This window comes from Rhincodon typus, chromosome 2, assembly GCF_021869965.1.
Source record: "Rhincodon typus isolate 14 chromosome 2, sRhiTyp1.1, whole genome shotgun sequence".
Classification (NCBI taxonomy): domain Eukaryota; kingdom Metazoa; phylum Chordata; class Chondrichthyes; order Orectolobiformes; family Rhincodontidae; genus Rhincodon; species Rhincodon typus.
The window spans coordinates 140710151-140730048 of NC_063333.1; the positions used below are offsets into that span (position 1 = coordinate 140710151).

At 42.4% G+C, this 19898-nt stretch overlaps 1 protein-coding gene across 1 annotated transcript in view; it reads left to right on the forward strand.

Annotated features, from left to right (window-relative positions):
- Positions 1-19898, forward strand: part of LOC109924980 (rab effector MyRIP-like) — a 195651-nt gene that overhangs the window by 65670 nt on the left and 110083 nt on the right. The window contains exon 3 of the mRNA XM_048612305.1: positions 10936-11157. Within this exon, the coding sequence (XP_048468262.1) occupies positions 10936-11157 (222 nt within the window). The remainder of the gene's footprint in view (positions 1-10935; positions 11158-19898) is intronic.

The window sequence follows — 19898 nt, forward strand, 5'->3', positions numbered from 1 at the left end:
CCCTTCCCCTCCCCCTTTTCTGATGAAGGGTCTAGGCCCGAAACGTCAGCCTCTCTGCTCCTATGATGCTGCTTGTCCTGCTGTGTTCATCCAGCCCTGCACCTTCTGTTGCCCAGTCTCCTTTCACTTCTTCTCATGAGGCACAGGGCAATTGCTACACTTATTATAAAATCGCTGAATCACTGGCTGAAGGCAACTGTGGAAGAAAGTAACGGGCCTCAATGGCATTTACTGCAGAAAGGTAGAGACATACAACCTGTTTCGTCAGCAACCCACCTTGTAGACCCCCAACCTCACACATTCCATTTCTACCTCCTCCTCAAATCAACAACCAGAAGCGCCCTGGCAGTGTCATTGTTTCAGCGTGTTACTGCTGCATTGACCTTATTTCTTCCTCTCTCCATTCTTTTTATCCCCCTCTATTGTAAACACTCTGGCTGCTCAGGAACCAATCTGAGAGCAGCTGTCAGGCCTGATGACTTCCAACGTCCATAACTAGTCGTGCTTTCACCAACCAATCAGCTACGCACTGCTGGCTGAATCTCAGTCTGTACCCACACCGCGGTGCCGTGCTGTCCTGTCTCTCCTTCCCCACTGCAAGCCAAGCAACAGCGTAAACACCGCTCACAATGAGTTCCAGTAACCTGTTCTTAAAAGTAATTTTTTTCTACATCGTTGGCTTTTAAAGCAGTCATTTTTCCAGTTTTGTGTCCATGACCAAAAATAAAATAAACAGGGCAGTCTCTGCAATCAGCAATGGTTGGTATTTGAAGAATTAGTACTTGGTTTTCAAATAAAGATGTACATTCCTTAAAGGTAAAAGTAGTCAACGAGAAAAGCAAAAGAACCCTGGCTATTTCAGATTTGTTGCTCCTACAGTTTCCTTTTGCATTTAGTACGACTGTTATGTTAAATCTTTAAAATTCAGATTATATTCCTTCGAAAGGCTTATCATTTTTGGCTCAAGCTTTGTGACACCTGTCTTTATAGAAGGCACCTGACATTGCTGATGTGAAACCATCTCTTTGTGAGATTATTTCTGTCAGATATTTGAAGACTCTTGTCCCTATAAATAATAAGAGACATGCTGTGGCCCTGTCAGCATAATTGAGCAAAATAAATTGCTCATCTCTTGTACATTGGCATCAATGAGCAAAAAAATTCTGTTGAAAGACTGACCTGCTTAATGAATGTGTCGCATGCTGTTCTTTATCCTTTTGCTATAAGGTAATGTCCCCATTGTGAGACTAGCCTGAACGGAAGTTTTACAACTTGGAATTATTTGATTTAACAGCTGTGGTTGCAATGTTAAATGGTTTGATTGATCTCTGTTTGATTATGTTTGTCTAGCTGGCTGATCTGTGTTCAATATGCTTGATTAAGTAAACCTGAGTGTAGCCTCTGAGCATTAAAGTGAACAATAGATTCTAGAAAAAGACCTGAACTTTGAACTGGTTCCAAGATATCTTGCAACTGAAGCGCACTGTCAATAAATCTTGTATCATCTCGTAATTTCTCTGACGTGACTCAGAGGAATATCGAAGAAAGCTAAAAGATTTGAAACCCCTCAGACATCACGTAATAAGTCACAGTGAAAGGCTAAATAAGGACAAAGCAAATTCTGAAGATAAATGAGCCAACATCTGCAGCTTTTTGAAGATATTCCCCCCCCACCCCACCATATTGCAGCAGATTTGATACGGATAAAGGTGGGAAGGTGTCAGGACCCCTCACCCACTACCTCCCCATCCCGATTAAATGTCAAAGCCACCAAACTCACCAGAGGGGAAGGCACAAAATTCCAATTGTCATCTAAGCAGAGCAATTTCGAACACCGTTTGAGTGAAATTTCCCTACCTGTACCCATAGGGGAAACCTTGCCCTACAAAGTATGAGACAAATACACGTCAGATTACTGAACTTAGCACGATCATCAGACTTGCATTACAGTTGCCTTTTATGTATTTGACAGCTTCTACTCACCTCACCTTCCCTGCAAGAAATCTGTTCCTCCCACATCCCACACCCCACACTTTTCAAGCCCTCCACATCTGATTTGGTGAAGTCACATTGGCAGGGAGAGAGCAGCTCCTGCAATTTTAAGTTAAACTTGATGTGTGCTCAACAAGATCGCCACTCTTTGTGTGTATCACTGTATCTTTGGGCACTATGACTCCTAAAGTATAGGCTCTTACTGCTTCCTTATAGCGTCTAATAGGCACTACCAGTATTGTAGCCAGCAAGGTGATGGCAAATAATACATGAGGCTTTTTGTTCACTGATTACCAATAACAGCAGTTATTTAGTGCATGTGTTTGTAAACTCAGTTCCCGAAGGTGATGGGAAGGTTTGAAAAACTGAAAGCATTGTCACACCATTATTGAGCACGGCTGGAGATTGCTTGAAAGTAGCTATGAACAGAGTAGAGCGTACATACCTGACCTCGATCTGACCCAATGGGAAATAGAAATGCAATGAGCTACATACAAAGGCTTATAAAATACAATGCAGTGCCAATGTGCATGTTTTGCAGAAATGACCCTGGCAACATTTTTGCCAGCTTCAGACCCAGCTCATGTTCCCTTTTACATCCGTATTCCATTACACACAACATCGCTGCTCTTGTCCTCACCCTGAGGACTGCATCCAGTTGTGTTATCAGGGACCAGGAGCAGTGGTACCATTGCCCTTATTCCCAGGGCCATTATCTATTCTAATAGTCAGACCTTCGTCCAGTAATGTTCTAGACATAACCTTTGCCACTGGTCACTTGTTGGATATTGAGCAACCACATCCACAGCAGCTTTGCTTCAATGTGGCCTTGGAGTCCTGCTCCATCCAGTCTCCAGTGCTCACTTTCCCAAAGCTGTGAGCATTCAGTTGTTTGCGTGTTCTGTGTTTGATTATGAGAGGCTGGTAACTGATCTATGCTCACAGTGTTTGAATGGTTAAACGTGGGCGTTGACTCGGAGACTGGATTTAGCAGCTTCTTATTTACCTAAGAACTGAAGCATCATGTAGACATTTTAGGGCACTGTATAGAACTTTGTAAATAAAGCTCCTGCACACGTAGAAACTAGTATCAGTTCTGCTTTGTTTTGAACCAAACCAAATATACCAAATATGCACCACTTTAGGTATCTGGCCTCATTTTGTATTCTTACATGAACTGTTCCCTTCCCATGATCCATTCCTCACTTTACCGGTCCAACATGGTGTGGAATCTACTAACAATAGGTGAAAAGTATTCGCAACAGAATATCTTTCTATGTGTGCATGTGTGAGTGATACATTCTTGTTTACTCTGCATATTCTCTCTGCCTGTTGTCCTGTACCTGATGAGCATTGACTTACGTTCGCAGCTAACCTGTATCCATGCTCCATACCACAAGGCTTTACACAGCTGGAGGACAGCAGGGTTTATTGAATTAATCTTCCCCCTGGCCCAGCCAGCTCTATGTTTGTGTCTTCATTTTCTGGTCATGTTAATATTTCTACATCAGTCTGTCCTTTCCAGTAGTCCCTTAAAGCTTTCAGAATAGCTCAATTCTCCGTTCTGTGCTCCAGGACTTGGTGGGTTTTATCTCCCTATTTCAAATAATTCTTATTACATTAAGTCTGATAATTCTTGCCTAAAGATTTAAATGTTTTAATATATATGATTATGTCTGTATTTTTAGCTTTTCCTAACCAATTTTAGTTATAATGTATATTGCTTTTTAAAATGATTTGTCTGACTTCTTTAAAATACAGAGGACTATGATTTATTAAAATGATTCTGAAAATTATTGCACATTGTAAAAAGAGTGTTTAATTTTTTTTACTCCTTAAAAAATTGATTGTGTGAAATAAATCTAATTCCACTCAATAATTTTTCAACATGATAATTGCAACAGCCTGGTTCATAACGATCTTTGGTGATAGTAACTTCCAGGCACCAAGATCTGCTGTTTGTTCCTGGCTGTGCATGTCGTTGGCAGGGTCAGCATTTATTGCCCGTCCCTAGTTGCCCTTGAATAGGTGGCGAGCTGCCTTCTTGAACACACATTCTATGAGCACCAGGTACAACCATTGCTAAGGTGCTGTGATAGGGATGGAGTTCCTGATTCTGATTCAGTGGCAGTGAAAGGACAGACTGTGGTTCCAGGTCAGGATGGTGTGTGGCTTGGAGGGGAGCCTGTAGATGGTGATGCTCCCATGCATCTGCTCCCCTTGCCCTACTGAGTGGTAGAGGCTGCAGGTTCAGAAGGTGCTGTTGTAAGGGGCTTGGCAAGTTTCTGCATTGCATTGCACAGACAGTGCACACCCTGTCACTGTGCATCAGTGGTGGATGGAGTAAATATTAGAAGTTGTGACTAGGGTGCCAGTCATGTGGGCTGCTTTTTCCTGGATTATGTTGAACTTCTTGAGTGTTGCATCCAAACAGGTGGAGAGCATTTTTTTTTAATTTATTTGTGGGATGTGGGCATCACTGTCTGGCCAGCATTTCCTGCCCATCCCTAGTTGCCCCGTGAGAAGGTGGTGGTGAGTTGCCTTTTTGAATCGCTGCAGTCCTCCTGCTGTGGGTTGACCCACAATGCTATTAAGGAGGGAATTCCAGGATTTTGACTCAACAACAGTGAAGAAAAGGCGATACATTTCCAAGTCAGGATGGTGAGTGACTTGGAGATGATGGTGTTCCCATTTATCTGCTGCCCTTGTCCTTCTAGATGGAAGTGGTTGTGTGTTTGGAAGGTGCTGTCTGAGGATCTTTAGTGAATTTCTGCAGTGCATCTTGTAGATAGTACATACTGCTGCTACTGAGCGTCAATGGTGGAGGGAGTGGATGCTTGTAGATGTAGTGCCAATCAAGCGGGCTGCTTTGTCCTGGATGGTGTCAAGCTTTTTGAGTGTTGTTGGGGCTGCACCCATCCATCACACTTGTAGATCATGGACAGGTTTTAGGGAATCAAGAAGTGAGTTACTCACCACAGAATTCCCAGCCTCTGACCTGATTGTGTAGCCATAGAGTTTATATGGCTCTTCTAGTTCAGTTTCTGACCAGCGTTAACCCCCAAGATGTTGATAGTAGGGGATTCGGTGATGGTAACACCATTGAATGTCAAAGGAAGATGATTGGATTCTTTCTTGTTAGAGATGGTCATTGCCTGGCACTTGTGTGGCATGAATGGGATTTGTGATTTGTCAGTTCAAGATTGCATGGTGTCCAGGCCTTGCTAGTTTTAGACATGGACTTGCTTCAGTGTCTGAGGAATCGTGAATGGTACTGGACATTACGCAACCATAGGTGAACATTCCCATTTCTGACCTTATGATGGAGGGAAGGTCATTGAAGAAGCAGCTGGAGATGGTTGGGCCTAGGACACTACCCTGAGGAACTCCTGCAGAGATGTCCTGGAGCTGAGATGGTGGTGTGCCAACAACAACAACAACAATTTTCCTGTGTTCCAGGTATGACTCCAACCAGTGGAGAGTTTTCCCCTTGATTCCAATTCATTCCAGTTTTGTTTGTGCTCTCTGAGGCCACAACTGTTTGAATTCTGCCTCGACATCAAAGGCATCATTCCAGCCCACCTCTGGAATTTAGCTCTTCTGTTCATGTTTGACCCAAGGCTGTACTGAGGTCAGAAGCTGGAGTCCAAGACAAGAATCAATCAGAAAGTTGTTGTGAAACAAGTGATGCTTGACTGCTCTTTCAGTCACCTCTTCCATCACTTTAACGATGGTTAAGATTGGCTTTCGGGTGGTAATTGGCCGAGTTGGATATGTCCTGCTTTTTGTGGACAGGCCATACCTGGGCAACATTCCACATTGCTGGGTAGATGCCAGTGTTGTACCTGTACCAGAACAGCTTGGCTAGGGGTGTGGCTGGTTTTGGAGCGCAAGTGCTTTTGCTGGCATGGTGCCAGGGCTCTTAGCTTTAGTAGTGTCCAAGGTCTGCAGCTGTTTCTCAATATCACACGGGAGTGAATTGAATTCCTGAAGGTTCCTGGAGAGCTCAGGTATTTGTGCTTTGACTAGATGATCCTCGCTGAGACCCACACGGGAAGAGAAGCTTCCTTCTTTCAAACCCAAAAATTCTCACTGTTGGGATTGCATTAGGCAGGTTTACTGCTGACGATGAAGTTTAACATTTTTTTTCCCTTTATTCATTCACGGGATGAGGGCATCGCTGGCTAGGCAGCATTTATTGCCCGTCCCTAATTGCCCAGAGTGCAGTTAAGAGTCAAACACATTGCTGTGGGTCTGGAGTCACATGGAGGCCAGACCAAGTAAGGATGGCAGTTTCCTGACCTAAAGGGCATTAGTGAACCAGATGGGTTTTTCAGACAATTGACAATAGATTCACTGTCATCATTAGATTCTTAATTGCAGATATTTTACCGAATTCAAATTCCACTATCTGCCATGGTAGGATTTGAACCTGTGTCCCCAGAACATTATTTGGATCGCTGGATTAATAGTCCAGTGATAATACCACTAGACCATTGCCTCCTCATTGAGTGTGCTGTCATATCTCTCTCACGTCTTTCAGTCTTGCCTTTTGCATATTCTTGCACCATTTGTGGTGGGTGCACACGGTCAGAGGGTTAACTTTTTGATCGGCGTTCCTGGTTTTCACTTTGGTTTTCGGGCTGGCAAGTCTACCCAGGAACAGGGATCGCTGGTGTCAGACTCCAATGTTGCAAGTGAATAAAAAAAGCAACTCTGGTTACCCCCTGCAGCAAGTACAGGCCTGAAAAAGAACTTTCAGTGCCATGGTGCCAGCAGGTTTGAATATAGAGCAATGGCCAGGTTTGTTAGCATGAACTCTGTCCTTCAGAAATATATCTGAACTAACAACTCCATGTTATTACCATCAGTGTGGTAAAGCCGCAAGTCAATCTGGAACATTATTCCACATCTTGAGGGTGAGTGTAGGACTAAATCACAGAATTACAAAACTAGTGTGGAAGAAGGCAATTTGGCCCATTGCATCTGTGCTATCCCCCCCAAATGAGCATCATGAGCTGATGGTGTATTCCTGCTTTTTTTCCATGACCCTGCCCTTTTGTTTCTATTGAAAGAATCAGCTAACGCCCTCTTAATTGCCTTGATTAAACCAGCCTCCACAACACTTCTAGGCATTGTACCCAAGATCCTAAGTACTTGTCATAAGAAAATGTTTTTTGTCACATTGCATTTTGCTTAATTTGTAAATGACTTTCAATCTGTACCCTTTCATTCTCTATCCTTTTACCAGCGGGAGTAGTTTCTCCCTGTCTATTCTGTCCAGCTTCTCCATGAGTTTGAACATTTGTTTCAAGTCCCAATCTCTCCAACCTCTCCTTTTAACCAAAGTTTCTCATCCCTGGAACCATTCTTATAAATTTCTTCTGCACTGTCTCTAATCCATTCCCATCCTCTCTGAAGCGTGGTACTCTGATCTGTACACAGTACTCCTGCCCAACAAGCATCTTATACGAGTTCAGCATTACCCCCCATCTCTTGCACTTTTATGAATAAAGCCCAGGATTCAATATGTTTTATTGAATGCCTTTTCACCCACCAATCAGTGCACCTGACTAAAACAAAGAACAGAACACAGACCTTTAATCGAGTTTAGTTTGTTTTGCTATTGCGAGGAAGTTTTTACTTTAATCTCTCATGCAATGTGGGCATTGCTGGCTGAGCCACCATTTCTTGCCCGTCCCTAGTTGCCCCGTGAGAAGGTGGTGGTGAGCTGGCTTCTTGAACCGCTGCAGTCCACCTGCTGTGGGTTGACCCTCAATGTCCCGAGGGAGGGAATTCCAGGATTTTGACCCAGCGACAGTGAAGGAACCGCGATATATTTCCAAGTCAGGATGGTGGGTGACTTGGAGGAGACTTTGTGGGGGGTGATGTTTCCATATTATCTGCTGCCCTTGTCCTAGATGTAAGTGGTTGTAAATTTGGAAGGTGCTGACTAAGGATCTTCAGTGAATTTCTGCCGTGCATTTTGTAGATAGTACACACTGCTGCTACTGAGCATCAGTGGTGAAGGAAGTGAATGTTTGGTTGTGGTACTAATCAAACAGGTTGCTTTGTCTTGGATAGTGTTGACCTTCTTGAGTGTTGTTGGAGCTGCACCAATGCAGACAAGTGGGGAGTATTCCATCACACTCCTGACTTGTGCCTTGTAGATGGTGGGCAGGCTTTGGGGAGTCAGGAGGTGAATTATTTGCTGCAGTATTCCTAGCCATTGTGTATATACGGTGTGTCCATTTGAGTTGTGGAACGCTTATTATGTGAAAACCTATCTGTCAAAATGGACAAATGAGTATTCCAGTATGTAAGTGTATTGATAGACGTTCAGGTGCAGTTACAATGACACTTTGGCTGATCAATTTCACTGCTTGAAACTTTTACTCAAGAGTAACGCTTGATCGCTCTGAGTCACAAAGACCTCGAACCTAATTCTCAGTGTCACCCAAAACCTAATTCTTTATGTTAAATTTTTGCGTGATGGAAATGTGGTGAAATCTTATCCTGTTTTCTCACTCAACACTGTGGACTGGGTCACAGTTCCATTGATTCTTAAAGATGGCAGAATTCCAACAAAACAATATTTGTTCAACATCCAAATCCATTCTCATCTGATTACAATCTTCATCTGTTTGAATCAATTCCTTGCTCCAAGGTCTCAGCTATTAATGGGGTTTAGACTAAAATCTGTGTTGATCTAACTGTGACTGAACTAATAACTGTACGTAAGTAACAATGTATGAATCATTTGGGACAATTGGCATTGAAAAAGGATGGCAATTAAAATATAAGTGGCACATTTGATCTTGCATTTATTACAGATGTTTTGGATAGTTTTGGTTCTATTACTTGAGGAAGGACCTAGTTGTATATGAGGCAGCTCAGAATAGGTTCACTAGATTGATTCCTGAGATGAGATGTTGGTCTTATGAAGAAAGGTTGAGCCATTTGTGCCTACACTGTTTGGAGTTGAGAAGAATCAGAGATCTAATTGTGGTATGTACAATGCTAAACGGCATTGACAACATAGAGCTAGAGAGGAAGTTTCCCCCTTGTTGGGAAATCTAAAGTAGGAGATCATAGTTTTAGCATAAAGTGTGACAGATTTAAAACAGCTGAGGAGAAATTATTTCTCTCAAAGGGATGCGAATGTGTGGAACTCACTACCCCAGAGTGCGATGGATGCCGGGACATTGAGTAAATTTAAGGAGGAGATAAATTTTTAATTATTAATGGGGTGAAGGATAATGGGGAGCAGGCAGTAAAGTGGAGTTGAGTCTGAGATGAGATCAGCTACGATAGTATTAAATGACGAAGCAGGTTCAAGAGGCTGAATTTCTGACTGCTGCCCCTCGTTCTTATATATTTACTATTCAAACTTTTATGGTAGAATTTGGTGTTTTCAGAGGTAGTACCATAAAGCCCTCAGTGGGGGTTCGGGAAACGTTATGGGGGAATGTCGCTATTTCTAGCAGTTGGAAGCTCATCTTTCGAGAAGGATAATGGATCAGTATCCTCATGCCCCCTCTCCCAGTTAGGACCCAGAGGAAGCAAATGATCCTACTGACTCACTGCGTTCCCCCAAGAAAACATTAAAAGACTCTGTAAGAGCCCTCTTGTAGTATACCAGTCCTCCCCAGATCAACCAGCCTCAACATTGAGCAATACTCTGGGCTTTACGGCGATAACATTTACTGTTGAGGGCCAATAGGCTCCCAGTTGAAACCTCACAGGGATGTTTGATGTGGAGGTGCCGGTGTTGGACTGGGGTGGATAAAGTCAGAAGTCACTTGGCACCAGGTTATAGCCCGACAGGTTTATCTGAAATCGCACTGAAAGCTTGTAGTTTCAAATAAATCTGTTAGACCATAACCTGGTGTCGTGTGACTTCTCTCAGGGATCTGCCCACCAGTCTGTGAATATCATTCACTGGTAAGAGTGTTCTGATTTGCAAACAGATTTACAACAATTAGACTTTACGGTGTTAAACGGTCAAAACTTTAGAAGCAAAAAGCACACAATGTTTTTGAAATGGTTTAACTTACTGAACGTATTTCTAAGCAGCAACAAGAGAGACCTTACTCATCTGCATTGTTGCTTTTAATCATTGGAACAATAACAGGTTTGAAGGTGAATTCCAAAAGCATTGAGCTTCATAATGCCTGAATCTGTCTATCAGAAAGCAGCTTCAAAGTGCATTTTAATGTATTCTTTTATATTGAAATACTGACATGAGGCTGTTGTGTGAATGGTAATTTTGTAGGTTCACCATCGATGTAGATAGCAAGTGATATGACAATGAAAGATTGACACTGTCTTCCACAAACAACAGTTTATGGAGATTATTTGTTCACTTAAAGGTTGTGATTGACAGATTTTTGTAAAGTGTAAGTATTAAGAAATGTGGGGCATTGATGACTATTGGGAGTTAGATTACAGATTAACTATGATCTCATTGAAAGGGTGAGTGGGTTTGGTTGATAAGTGGCCTCCTGCTGTTTCTGTTGTATTCTTTGTATATTTCTGAAAGAGAAAAAACATTTTTTATACTGTTAGGAGCTACAAAATAGTGATACAACCCAAAAATGGCAAGCTTTTGAAAAGGTAGAATGGCCATGAAATGTGATCAGAATAACTTTCCAGCGATACTGCATTGCATGGTTTAAGTTAGAAACACAAAAAAAAATTCAAATCACTCATAGAAACTAGCAACCATTAGTCCAAATAAATGGAATACCAAGAGTATGATTGATGACCTGAAACATTCACCTTACCTTCACTTCTGCATAAATGCTGTGTGACCCACAGAACCTTTTCCAAGGTTCTATTTCCGTGAGATGTAATATTCCGCAATATTAGAGAGACCCATTGGGAGGACACTTGTGTGATGCTGTTGTCTAACTGTCGGAATCGGTGACTTCTGTCTTTCAGTGAACTGAAGCAGAAACTGAACGAGGAAGGCAACAAACGCACAATCCTTTCCAAGCAGGAGAAGTTCAATGAGAACTGCTGCATCCGCTGTTGTAGCCCATTCACCTTCCTCATTAACACCAAGCGCCCTTGTATTGACTGCAAGTTCAACATCTGCAAGAACTGTGGTGCATACAGTAAGAAAGAGAAGGCCTGGATCTGTACGGTGTGTCACCAGGCCCGGTAAGTCCTGCTTCTCTCCATCTGACCCTTTTTATGAACTTTATCGACATTATGATTGAATAAACCTCGTTTAGTCTCAAACTTCATGATGAACTAATGGTTGCAACAGAGTTGAGTATTTACACAGATTGGGACTTGGTACATACACAGACACATCTTAATATTTGATCAGTTCCACTGTTAGCTTTTCTACAGAGACATGTGGTGGACGGTACCATGATGTTGATTGAAAAAATGTGAACTAAATGCTTCTATGACTCTAATGAAGCATGTTCATGATCTCAAACTAATTTGCAAATGGCAGAACTTTTTATCCATTTTGCTAATTAACATTTTCTTTTTAGTAGTTGGTTATCTCTTCTGCAGGGCACATTCTGATTTGGAGCAGGCAGTTCCTCTCTCCAATCTGTCTCTGAACTCTTCATCGTGCATCTTTTCTCGGTCTTTACCGTGTGACTTTGAGCTCAACCAAATCTCTGCCTGTGTGCACCCTAACTTGTAGAAAGGTCCATGTATCCATCACCCTTGCACTGGCTGACCTTCTCCTAGTCTGGAAATGCCTCTGTTTTAAAATTCTCATCCTCGATTTTGAACCCCTGCATGTCTCTGCACCTCATCTGGCTTTACCACCCTCTGAGATCTCCAAATTTCTCCATCCTCTTGCATTTTCCCCAATCTCTCTAATTCCCTCCCAAATCCACTTCGCTTTGCTACAGCATTCAAAAAAGAACAAAGAACAAAGAAAATTACAGCACAGGAACAGGCCCTTCGGCCCTCCAAGCCTGCGCCGATCCAGATCCTCTATCTAAACCTGTCACCTATTTTCCAAGGATCTGTATCCCACTGCTCCCTGCCCATTCATGTATCTGTCTAGATACAGCTTAAATGACGCTATCTTGCTCGCCTCTACCAGCTCTGCTGGCAATGCATTCCAGGCACCCACCACCCTCAACATAAAGAACTTTCCACGCATATCTCCCTTAAACTTTTCCCCTCTCACCTTGAAATCGTGACACCTGGTAATTGAGTCCCCCACTCTGGGAAAAAGCTTCTTGCTATCCACCCTGTCTATATCTCTCATGATTTTGTAGACCTCAATCAGGTTCCCCCCTCAACCTCCGTCTTTCTAATGTAAATAATCCTAATCTACTCAACCTCTCTTCATAGCTAGCGCCCTCCATACCAGGCAACATCCTGGTGAACCTCCTCTGCACCCTCTCCAAAGCATCCACATCCTTTTGGTAATGTGGCGACCAGAACTGTACGCAGTATTCCAAACGTGGTCAAACCAAAGTCCTATACAACTGTAACATGACCTGCCAACTCTTGTACTCAATACCCTGTCCGATGAATGAAAGCGTGCCGTATGCCGCCTTGACCACTGTATCGACCTGCGTTGCCACCTTCAGGGTACAGTGGACCTGAACACCCAGATTCCTTATTTAAGATGCTCCTTTGAACCTTACTTCTTGGTCAAGCATAGAGCTATCTGCTCATACATCTCCTTATACGATTGGAATGTTGTTTATTAACTCTCCTGTGAATGTCTTACAACTGTTTATTCCATCAGTGGGAGTCCGAAAATTCCCCATCGCTTTCAAGAGAGGGAATGCCGGAGTTTGAGACTAGAGGAGGCTTAAGGGGCTTGTTGAAGGGCTAGGAATGGGGTGAGATAGGGCCCTTTCAGCATTAAATGCTGAAATGTTGTGGAACTGATAGCCCTCACCCCACTGTGACCCACACAGCCCCAATTGGGCTTCTAACTCTCTGTAGGAGCTGATTTTAAACATGTTCATCACACATGGATGCCCCAGTTCCTGGACACTGTAGAAACAGTAACAGCTGTGCGTACCTTTATACTTTGTAACCCACCCAATCCCAGCCACAATCCCACCCACAGCGTTGGCCTTCATAGAGAACATGGGGATCGGTTAGCTCAGTTGGCTGGATGGCTGGTTTATGATGCAGAGAACGTGTTCAATTCACGCACCACAAAGAACTTTCCATCTCAACCTCTCCTCTTCCGAGGTATAGTAACCCTCAGATTAAGCCACCAGCAGACATCTCTCTCTCTCTCTCTCTCTCTGAGAGAGAGCAGCCCTCTGGTCCATTGGGACAATGGTGACTTTGCCTTTTCTACGTAATATACAATAATTAGAATAAAATTCTCAGTAACTGTACTAAAATTAATTGCTGCAAAGCTTAAAGTTTCTCTTGTTAAGCATTTGAAGCTAGCCTCAGTGGAAGGAGAGAAAGATTGCATGGTAGAAGATTCATTGTCAAAGGTGACAGTGAAAATTGGTTAATGATTTTACAGGGTTTCTATAGTAACACATTTTCCTTAGATCTGTATTGAATAAGGAATCCAACATCCTCAACAGAAAAACGCATGGTAGTGTTAACACATAAAGTAGATAGAAACTGTATTTATTAACACAACTGACAGTTTGCATTGGCACTGCAAATTGATGATCCCAGGGTAATTTGTGTCTCCTGCCTATCCTCCAAATCAACCACTGCCCATACACACACTCACTGACTCACTCACTCTCTGTCTCTCTCTCCACACACACACACACACACACACACCAACCAAAAGCCCAAAAATGGCATGAGTCTGGTATCCGTTTCTGTCTTCCTTGTGAGATTGCTTGCAGCCCTGGCAGTGCCCGATATCGAGTGGATTTAGATCAGTAATGCCCAGATTCTGTGAGTGAATTACAAAAAATCACTGCAGTATTTCCAAAAGCAATGATTTCATTCACAATTACAAACAATGAGGATGGATACTGGCATTAGTGGCAGTCCAGGGAACGTTCACCTAAGTTGAGCATGGAGGGACTTTGTTATGAGGAGAGATTGATCAGGTTGGGTCTGTACTCATCGGAATTCAGAATAAGAGGAGGCCTCATTGAAACATACAAGATTCTAAGGAGACGTGACAGAGTAGGTGTGGAAAGGTGGTTTCCCCTTTTGGGAAAGTGTAAGAGGGCATCATCTCAGAATATGGTGTTGTCCATTGAAAGCAGAGATTGGGAGGAATATCTTCTCTCGAAGAACAATGAATCTGTGAATTCTTTCTTACTGCAGAGAGCTGTTGAGATTTGTCATTGAGTATATTCAAGGCTGAGATTGAAGATTTTTAATCAGTCACGGTATCAAGGGTGATGGGTGAGAAAACAAGAAGGTGGAGTTGAGGATTATCAGATCAACCACGATCTCATTGAATGGTGAGCGCACTGGATGGGCTGAATGGCCGACACCCACCCCTGTGTTTTATGGCCTTATTCACTATGTCAGCGTGGAATATAATTCACTCTGCTCCCAAACTGGCAAGCGCCTTGACATTTGCTTATTCAGCTCCCTCATTTTTCTTGTGGGAATGCACGGGGATTTCTAGAAATAAGACAGCTTCAGCTGGACTCTCGCTCTGAATGAGCAGATTACAAAGAACAATTTGTACAAGGAAAGATTTTAATACAACAGCTGGTTGTTTTGTGAACTCTCTGGACTTTTTATGCAGTAACTTTTGATCAAGATATATGCCTTTGAAAGTGCCTCTTGTACATATATCACATGGAAGATCTGATTTCTGTCATTATAGCCTCCTCCCTTTAGAAAAAACTGTAGGAATGTAATTGGTAAGCAAGCACTAGACTGTTGTGTCACTTGCAATGGTAGTTTTGCTTTTAAGGTATTAGTGAATCTATGCATCAAACTGACTCTTGCTTTGAGAAGGAACAAAGCCACTGGAATTAAAAGTTACACCTATGAATGCATCTTTTCATTTGGCTCACCTGAGGCTGTAGAAACCCAAAACTCGGTTTGTCCATCTTCTCAAGAGACCTACACTGAATAGCTTGATGGATAATTCACCAGGAGAATCCCCTGTGCTCACTAATGTACACTGACTCTTGGTCAAACAATATCTCAATTTTAACATCACCATCCTTGTTTTCAAGCCTCTCTATGCCATCATCCCCCCAACTGCCCTGTCATTGCTGTCTCCCTCAGCAACACAACCCTTTGAAATATCTGTGCTTCTCTAATTCACGCCCCTTGAGCATCTCCAAATTTAATTGCCCCACCTTCACTTGCCTAGGCACCTTGTTCTGGGAGCCTGTCATTCAGACACCTCCCTGCCTGTCTACCTCACTTTCCTCCTTTAAGCCACTCCTTAAAATGTACCAGGTTGGCAGAGAATTTGGTAGCCGTCTGAGATTAAACCTACCTGATATGATAGAATATCGCGAGTGAACATCTTAAATACATCATAATTATGCATTTGCATTGCTAAACGTTTGTTTGCGGGTTACCTCAGAATCATTTCTAATGTATGAGCAGCAAGGGACATTTGGCAGGCAATTTGTGTTTAATATTCATTGCCTATAATAGGAAAGGAATTTGATGAAAAATTGCAACTTACAACAGCAAGAAATTTTGGAGTGGTTCCAAAGAGAGGTTGTCACGAAGTCATGTTGCCTCCTGCTACAACTGGTGCAAACATTGGCATTGTCATGAATTGCCTGCTTCCTCTGGCTGAGGACATGGTGCCAGAGACACGCTATGGCTTCAGACTTTCCAGAGGAACCTTGGGCAGGGTCGTTGTTGCCATGTGAAGCCAAGAACAATGTCTCAAACTTTTCATTCCATTCGTCAACCCCTAACCGAAAGCAAAACTCTCACCTCACATTCCCCAACGATCACTGGAAACAACGAAGTAGACAGCTGGAGTGTAAGCAAGGTTACCCAAGCCAAACTGCACCTATATCACTCTAAGCTCTCCCTTGCAAAACCTCACTGCCCTCATGAACCACAAGGACTTCCACGTGCAGCTTATTTGTAACCCTCGGCTATGCAGCGTGTGGTAATGTTTTACCTTGCTTGGCTACTCCATTCTGTTTTATATGGCAACAAATTTCCACCTTTCCAATCCCTGCCCCAGCCCAACAGTTTGCAGATGGTCTTGCCCCTGAATCTATAGTTCCCAGCTTCTCTCAAGAAACACATAGTCTGTGACTGAACTGCACTCCAGTCTCATGTTCATGGATTCACTGGAAGTTCCATCAATTGAGCAGCAATTCGGATTTCTGGGTATGTCTAGGGCAGCTTGCTATACAGTTCCAAAGGGTATCTCATATGATAGTGTTATGCCAAATGATGTGCATGTAAGTTGCCTCCTGTATACTCCAGCTTCAAACAAGTACACCTCACTGCATTCAGTTGGAAATTCCGTTTCCTTTCTCAGTCATCCTTGCAGTAATTAGTTTCGACTGGTGATGAACATGCATAATTTTGTGCGACATTACAGTGTATCCTTTGGGCTGGATTGGCATTGCATGAATTCATTTTATTTAAGACTTTTAGAAGCAGCAAAAATAAGAAGATGCATCTGGATTCAGCTCCGATTCCGAAAGAGACAGATGATACTTTAGCCATCCACACCACCCACTCCTTGAAAGTTTGGAATGCAGTACAAAAACGCAGTAATTTAGAATAAAAGAAAAACTGTCAATGCTGGAGAGGACAAGTGAGGAGAAACAATTAGTGCTTCATCGCAACCCTTCAACTGCTACCTGAAACTTTTATTTTCTTGCTTGAAGTTCAGCAGCATTAGCAGTGGGATGAAAATGATCAGAAATTTGTGTTAAGTATACGAGACAGGTTTCTAAGGTATCAATTTTTTAAGTGTTCAAGGCTTAAACCAGCGTCAGTGGTCATAATGCAATTAATTAGTCTCTTAGTTTCCATCTTCAAATTTCAAATTATTAATTTTTGCCAGCCCTGTGATTGGATGCATGATCTGCAAGAGAACATTTCATGAATATTAGCTGGGGCTGATAGGATTCAGCTGAATGAAGAAAGCCAGGGTGTCTTTGTAAAATCTGATGTGGGGATTTCCAGAAGGTGTTTGGAAGGTGTAGTTTACATGTCAGAAATCACTACAGGAGTCAAAGTGAGCAAATGATGTTTTTGAAAACACGTCTGAATTACAGTGTTAGAATAGATTATTCTATTTAGTCATGCTAATGGTTCAAAGTTTCAGGGTATTTGACAATGTAATCTAAAAAGAAATTCGCCGTCTGGGGATTTCCAGACTTCCGACAATATTTTTCATAAGTTGAAGTTGATTATGTGCTGTGCTTATCATCAGAAATTACTGGGAATGTGGGCTTGGAGATCAATGAGTGAGTCCAACAGGATCCTCCAAATGAATTGACAAATTTGTAAAGTCTACCTCTTGGTGTTTACATGAGGCAAAAGAATTGAAAACAAATGTTTGCCGTGGCCTTAAGCACATTATATTTTACACTACATTTAAAATATAGACAAAATAAAAATAAAAGAATTGGCTTAACTATAACTCTATTGAAATAATATATATTAACTACTACTAATTAACTGTTCCAACATAGTAATATCCCATAAACACACCCTTGGCAAAGGCAAATCCAGTAAAATTGATTGTCCTGTCGGCAATTCTAGCAGCAGGAAGAGAACCCCAGCTTTTAGCTGTAACGGAGAGAGGAATAAGAGCTTCCACATCCAGCTTCAATACCCCAGCAACTGCAGAAAGCTAAAACTACAAATCCTGGTTCTGTGGGAGCTTGACCCCACCCATTCAGGCTGCTTCTATTGTTCCAACTTTAAAATAAAACTCCAAGGCCTCACAAGCTGTTTACTTTGTTGGCTTTGAGCAGACCACTCACTACATCTCTCTCAACCTTTCTTCATAAAAAACCAGGACAAAATATACCTCTTAGAACTATAGTATTATCACAAACTGTATTCATTGTACTGATAAAGTCTTTAAAATAATTGACTATTTAAGATAGCGTGTAGTTTTGGTATTCTTTCATGTTCTTTGATTTTAGTGTGATAACATTAGTTTGTTTTGAACTGTGAATCTTGTGATTACATTCTTTTAGTAAACAACTAGATTTTCTGATTCTTCAGAAAGAAAACACATTACTGATCTCTACTGAGATCATAACAATCTCCTTTCACAGCTAAACTGTTATAGACACATGTTCCTCCCGTCTCATTGATGTCTGTTAAGTGCTTTTGCTGTAAAAATCCTGACTTCAAATGGATACTATGGCTAACCCTTCTTACTGTGTGACTTTTCACAAATGTCCCTATTACAGGTTGTCATAGTTCAGCACAAAAAGGAGGTGTATTTATAAAATGCCTTTCATAGTCTCCAGATGACCCAAAGCTCTTTATAGCCAATTAAGTTTTTGTTTTATTCATTCACAGGATGAGGGTGTTGCTGGCTAGGCAGCATTTATTGCCCATCCCTAATTGCCCAGAGGCCAGTTAAGAGTCCACCATATTGCTGTGGGTCTGGAGTCACATGTAGGCAAGACCAGGTAAAGATGGCAGTTTTCTTCTCTAAAGGGCATTAGTGTACCCAATGGGTTTTTCTGACAATCGACAATGGTTTTTCATGGTATTCATTAGACACTTAATTCCGGATAATTTTTATTGAATTCAAAATCTGCCATGGCAGGATTTGAACCTGGGTCCCCAGAATATTACCTGGGTCTCTGGATAATAGTCCAGCGATAATACCCACTAGGCCATTGCCTCCCCATTTGGCAAGTACCAAAGTACTTTCTAAATCCTGTCACTGTCATAATGCAGGAAATGTGGCAGCCAATTTGTACTCAACGAACTCTAACAGACTTGGAGCCAGATAATATTTTAGTGGTGCTGGTCAGGACATGAGGGGTAACTTATGTGTCTTCTTCAAAATATTGCCTTGAGACCTTTCTGAGAGGGTAAGACAAGATCTTAAATTAAAGTTTTATCCGGTAAGACTGTACCTCTGACAGTGCATCTCTCCCTGCACTTGATGGTCAGCTTCGATTTGTACTGCATCTACTATAATAGGATCTACAGGACTATAACCTATTGGTGTGCAGTTGGAGTACGAAGCACTTGACTATGGTTGGAATACAGGGATTATTCAGTTAAAAGTCATGTCCTCATCAGTATTGCTGTAAGAGTAAGAACAGGAGTATACCAAACTACAATAACAAGGTGTAGAGCTGGATGAACACAGCAGGCCAAGCAGCATCAGAGGAGCAGGAAGGCTGACGTTTTGGGCCTAGACCCTTCTGCAGTTCCTACTATCTCTATACCAAACTGCAGGTTTCTTTGAACCCTTTTTAAACTTCAAATAAAGCCTCTTGTAGAATCATAGAATCCCTACAGTGTGGAAGCAGGCCATTCAGCCCATCGAGTCAACACCAATCCTCCGAAGAGCATTCCATCCCCCCTACCCTATCCCTGCAACTCTGCACTTCCCACGGCTAACCCACTCAGCCTGCACATCCCTCGACACTATGGGTAATTTAGCATGGCCATCTTACCTACCCTGCACATCTTTGGGACTGTGGGAGGAAACCGGAGCACCCGGAGGAAACCCACGCAGACACAGGGAGAATGTGCAAACTCCATACAGACAGTCGCCCGAGGGTGGAATCGAACCTGGGTCCCTGGTGCTGTGAGGTAGCGGTGCTAACCACTGAGACACCATGCTGCTCCAAGGGGTACATGAATTCTGATTGAGGTGGAGGTACTGTAAGACATGAGTTCACAGTACTGTATTCAGGCCCTGTTTCCCACAAGGTGCCGCAATCACCAATCTGTTGCTGTTGAACTTAGGTAAGTTTGAAACCATTGACATCAATAAACAAGGCTGGGCTGATCAATTTCTTGACAAAACCCATCCT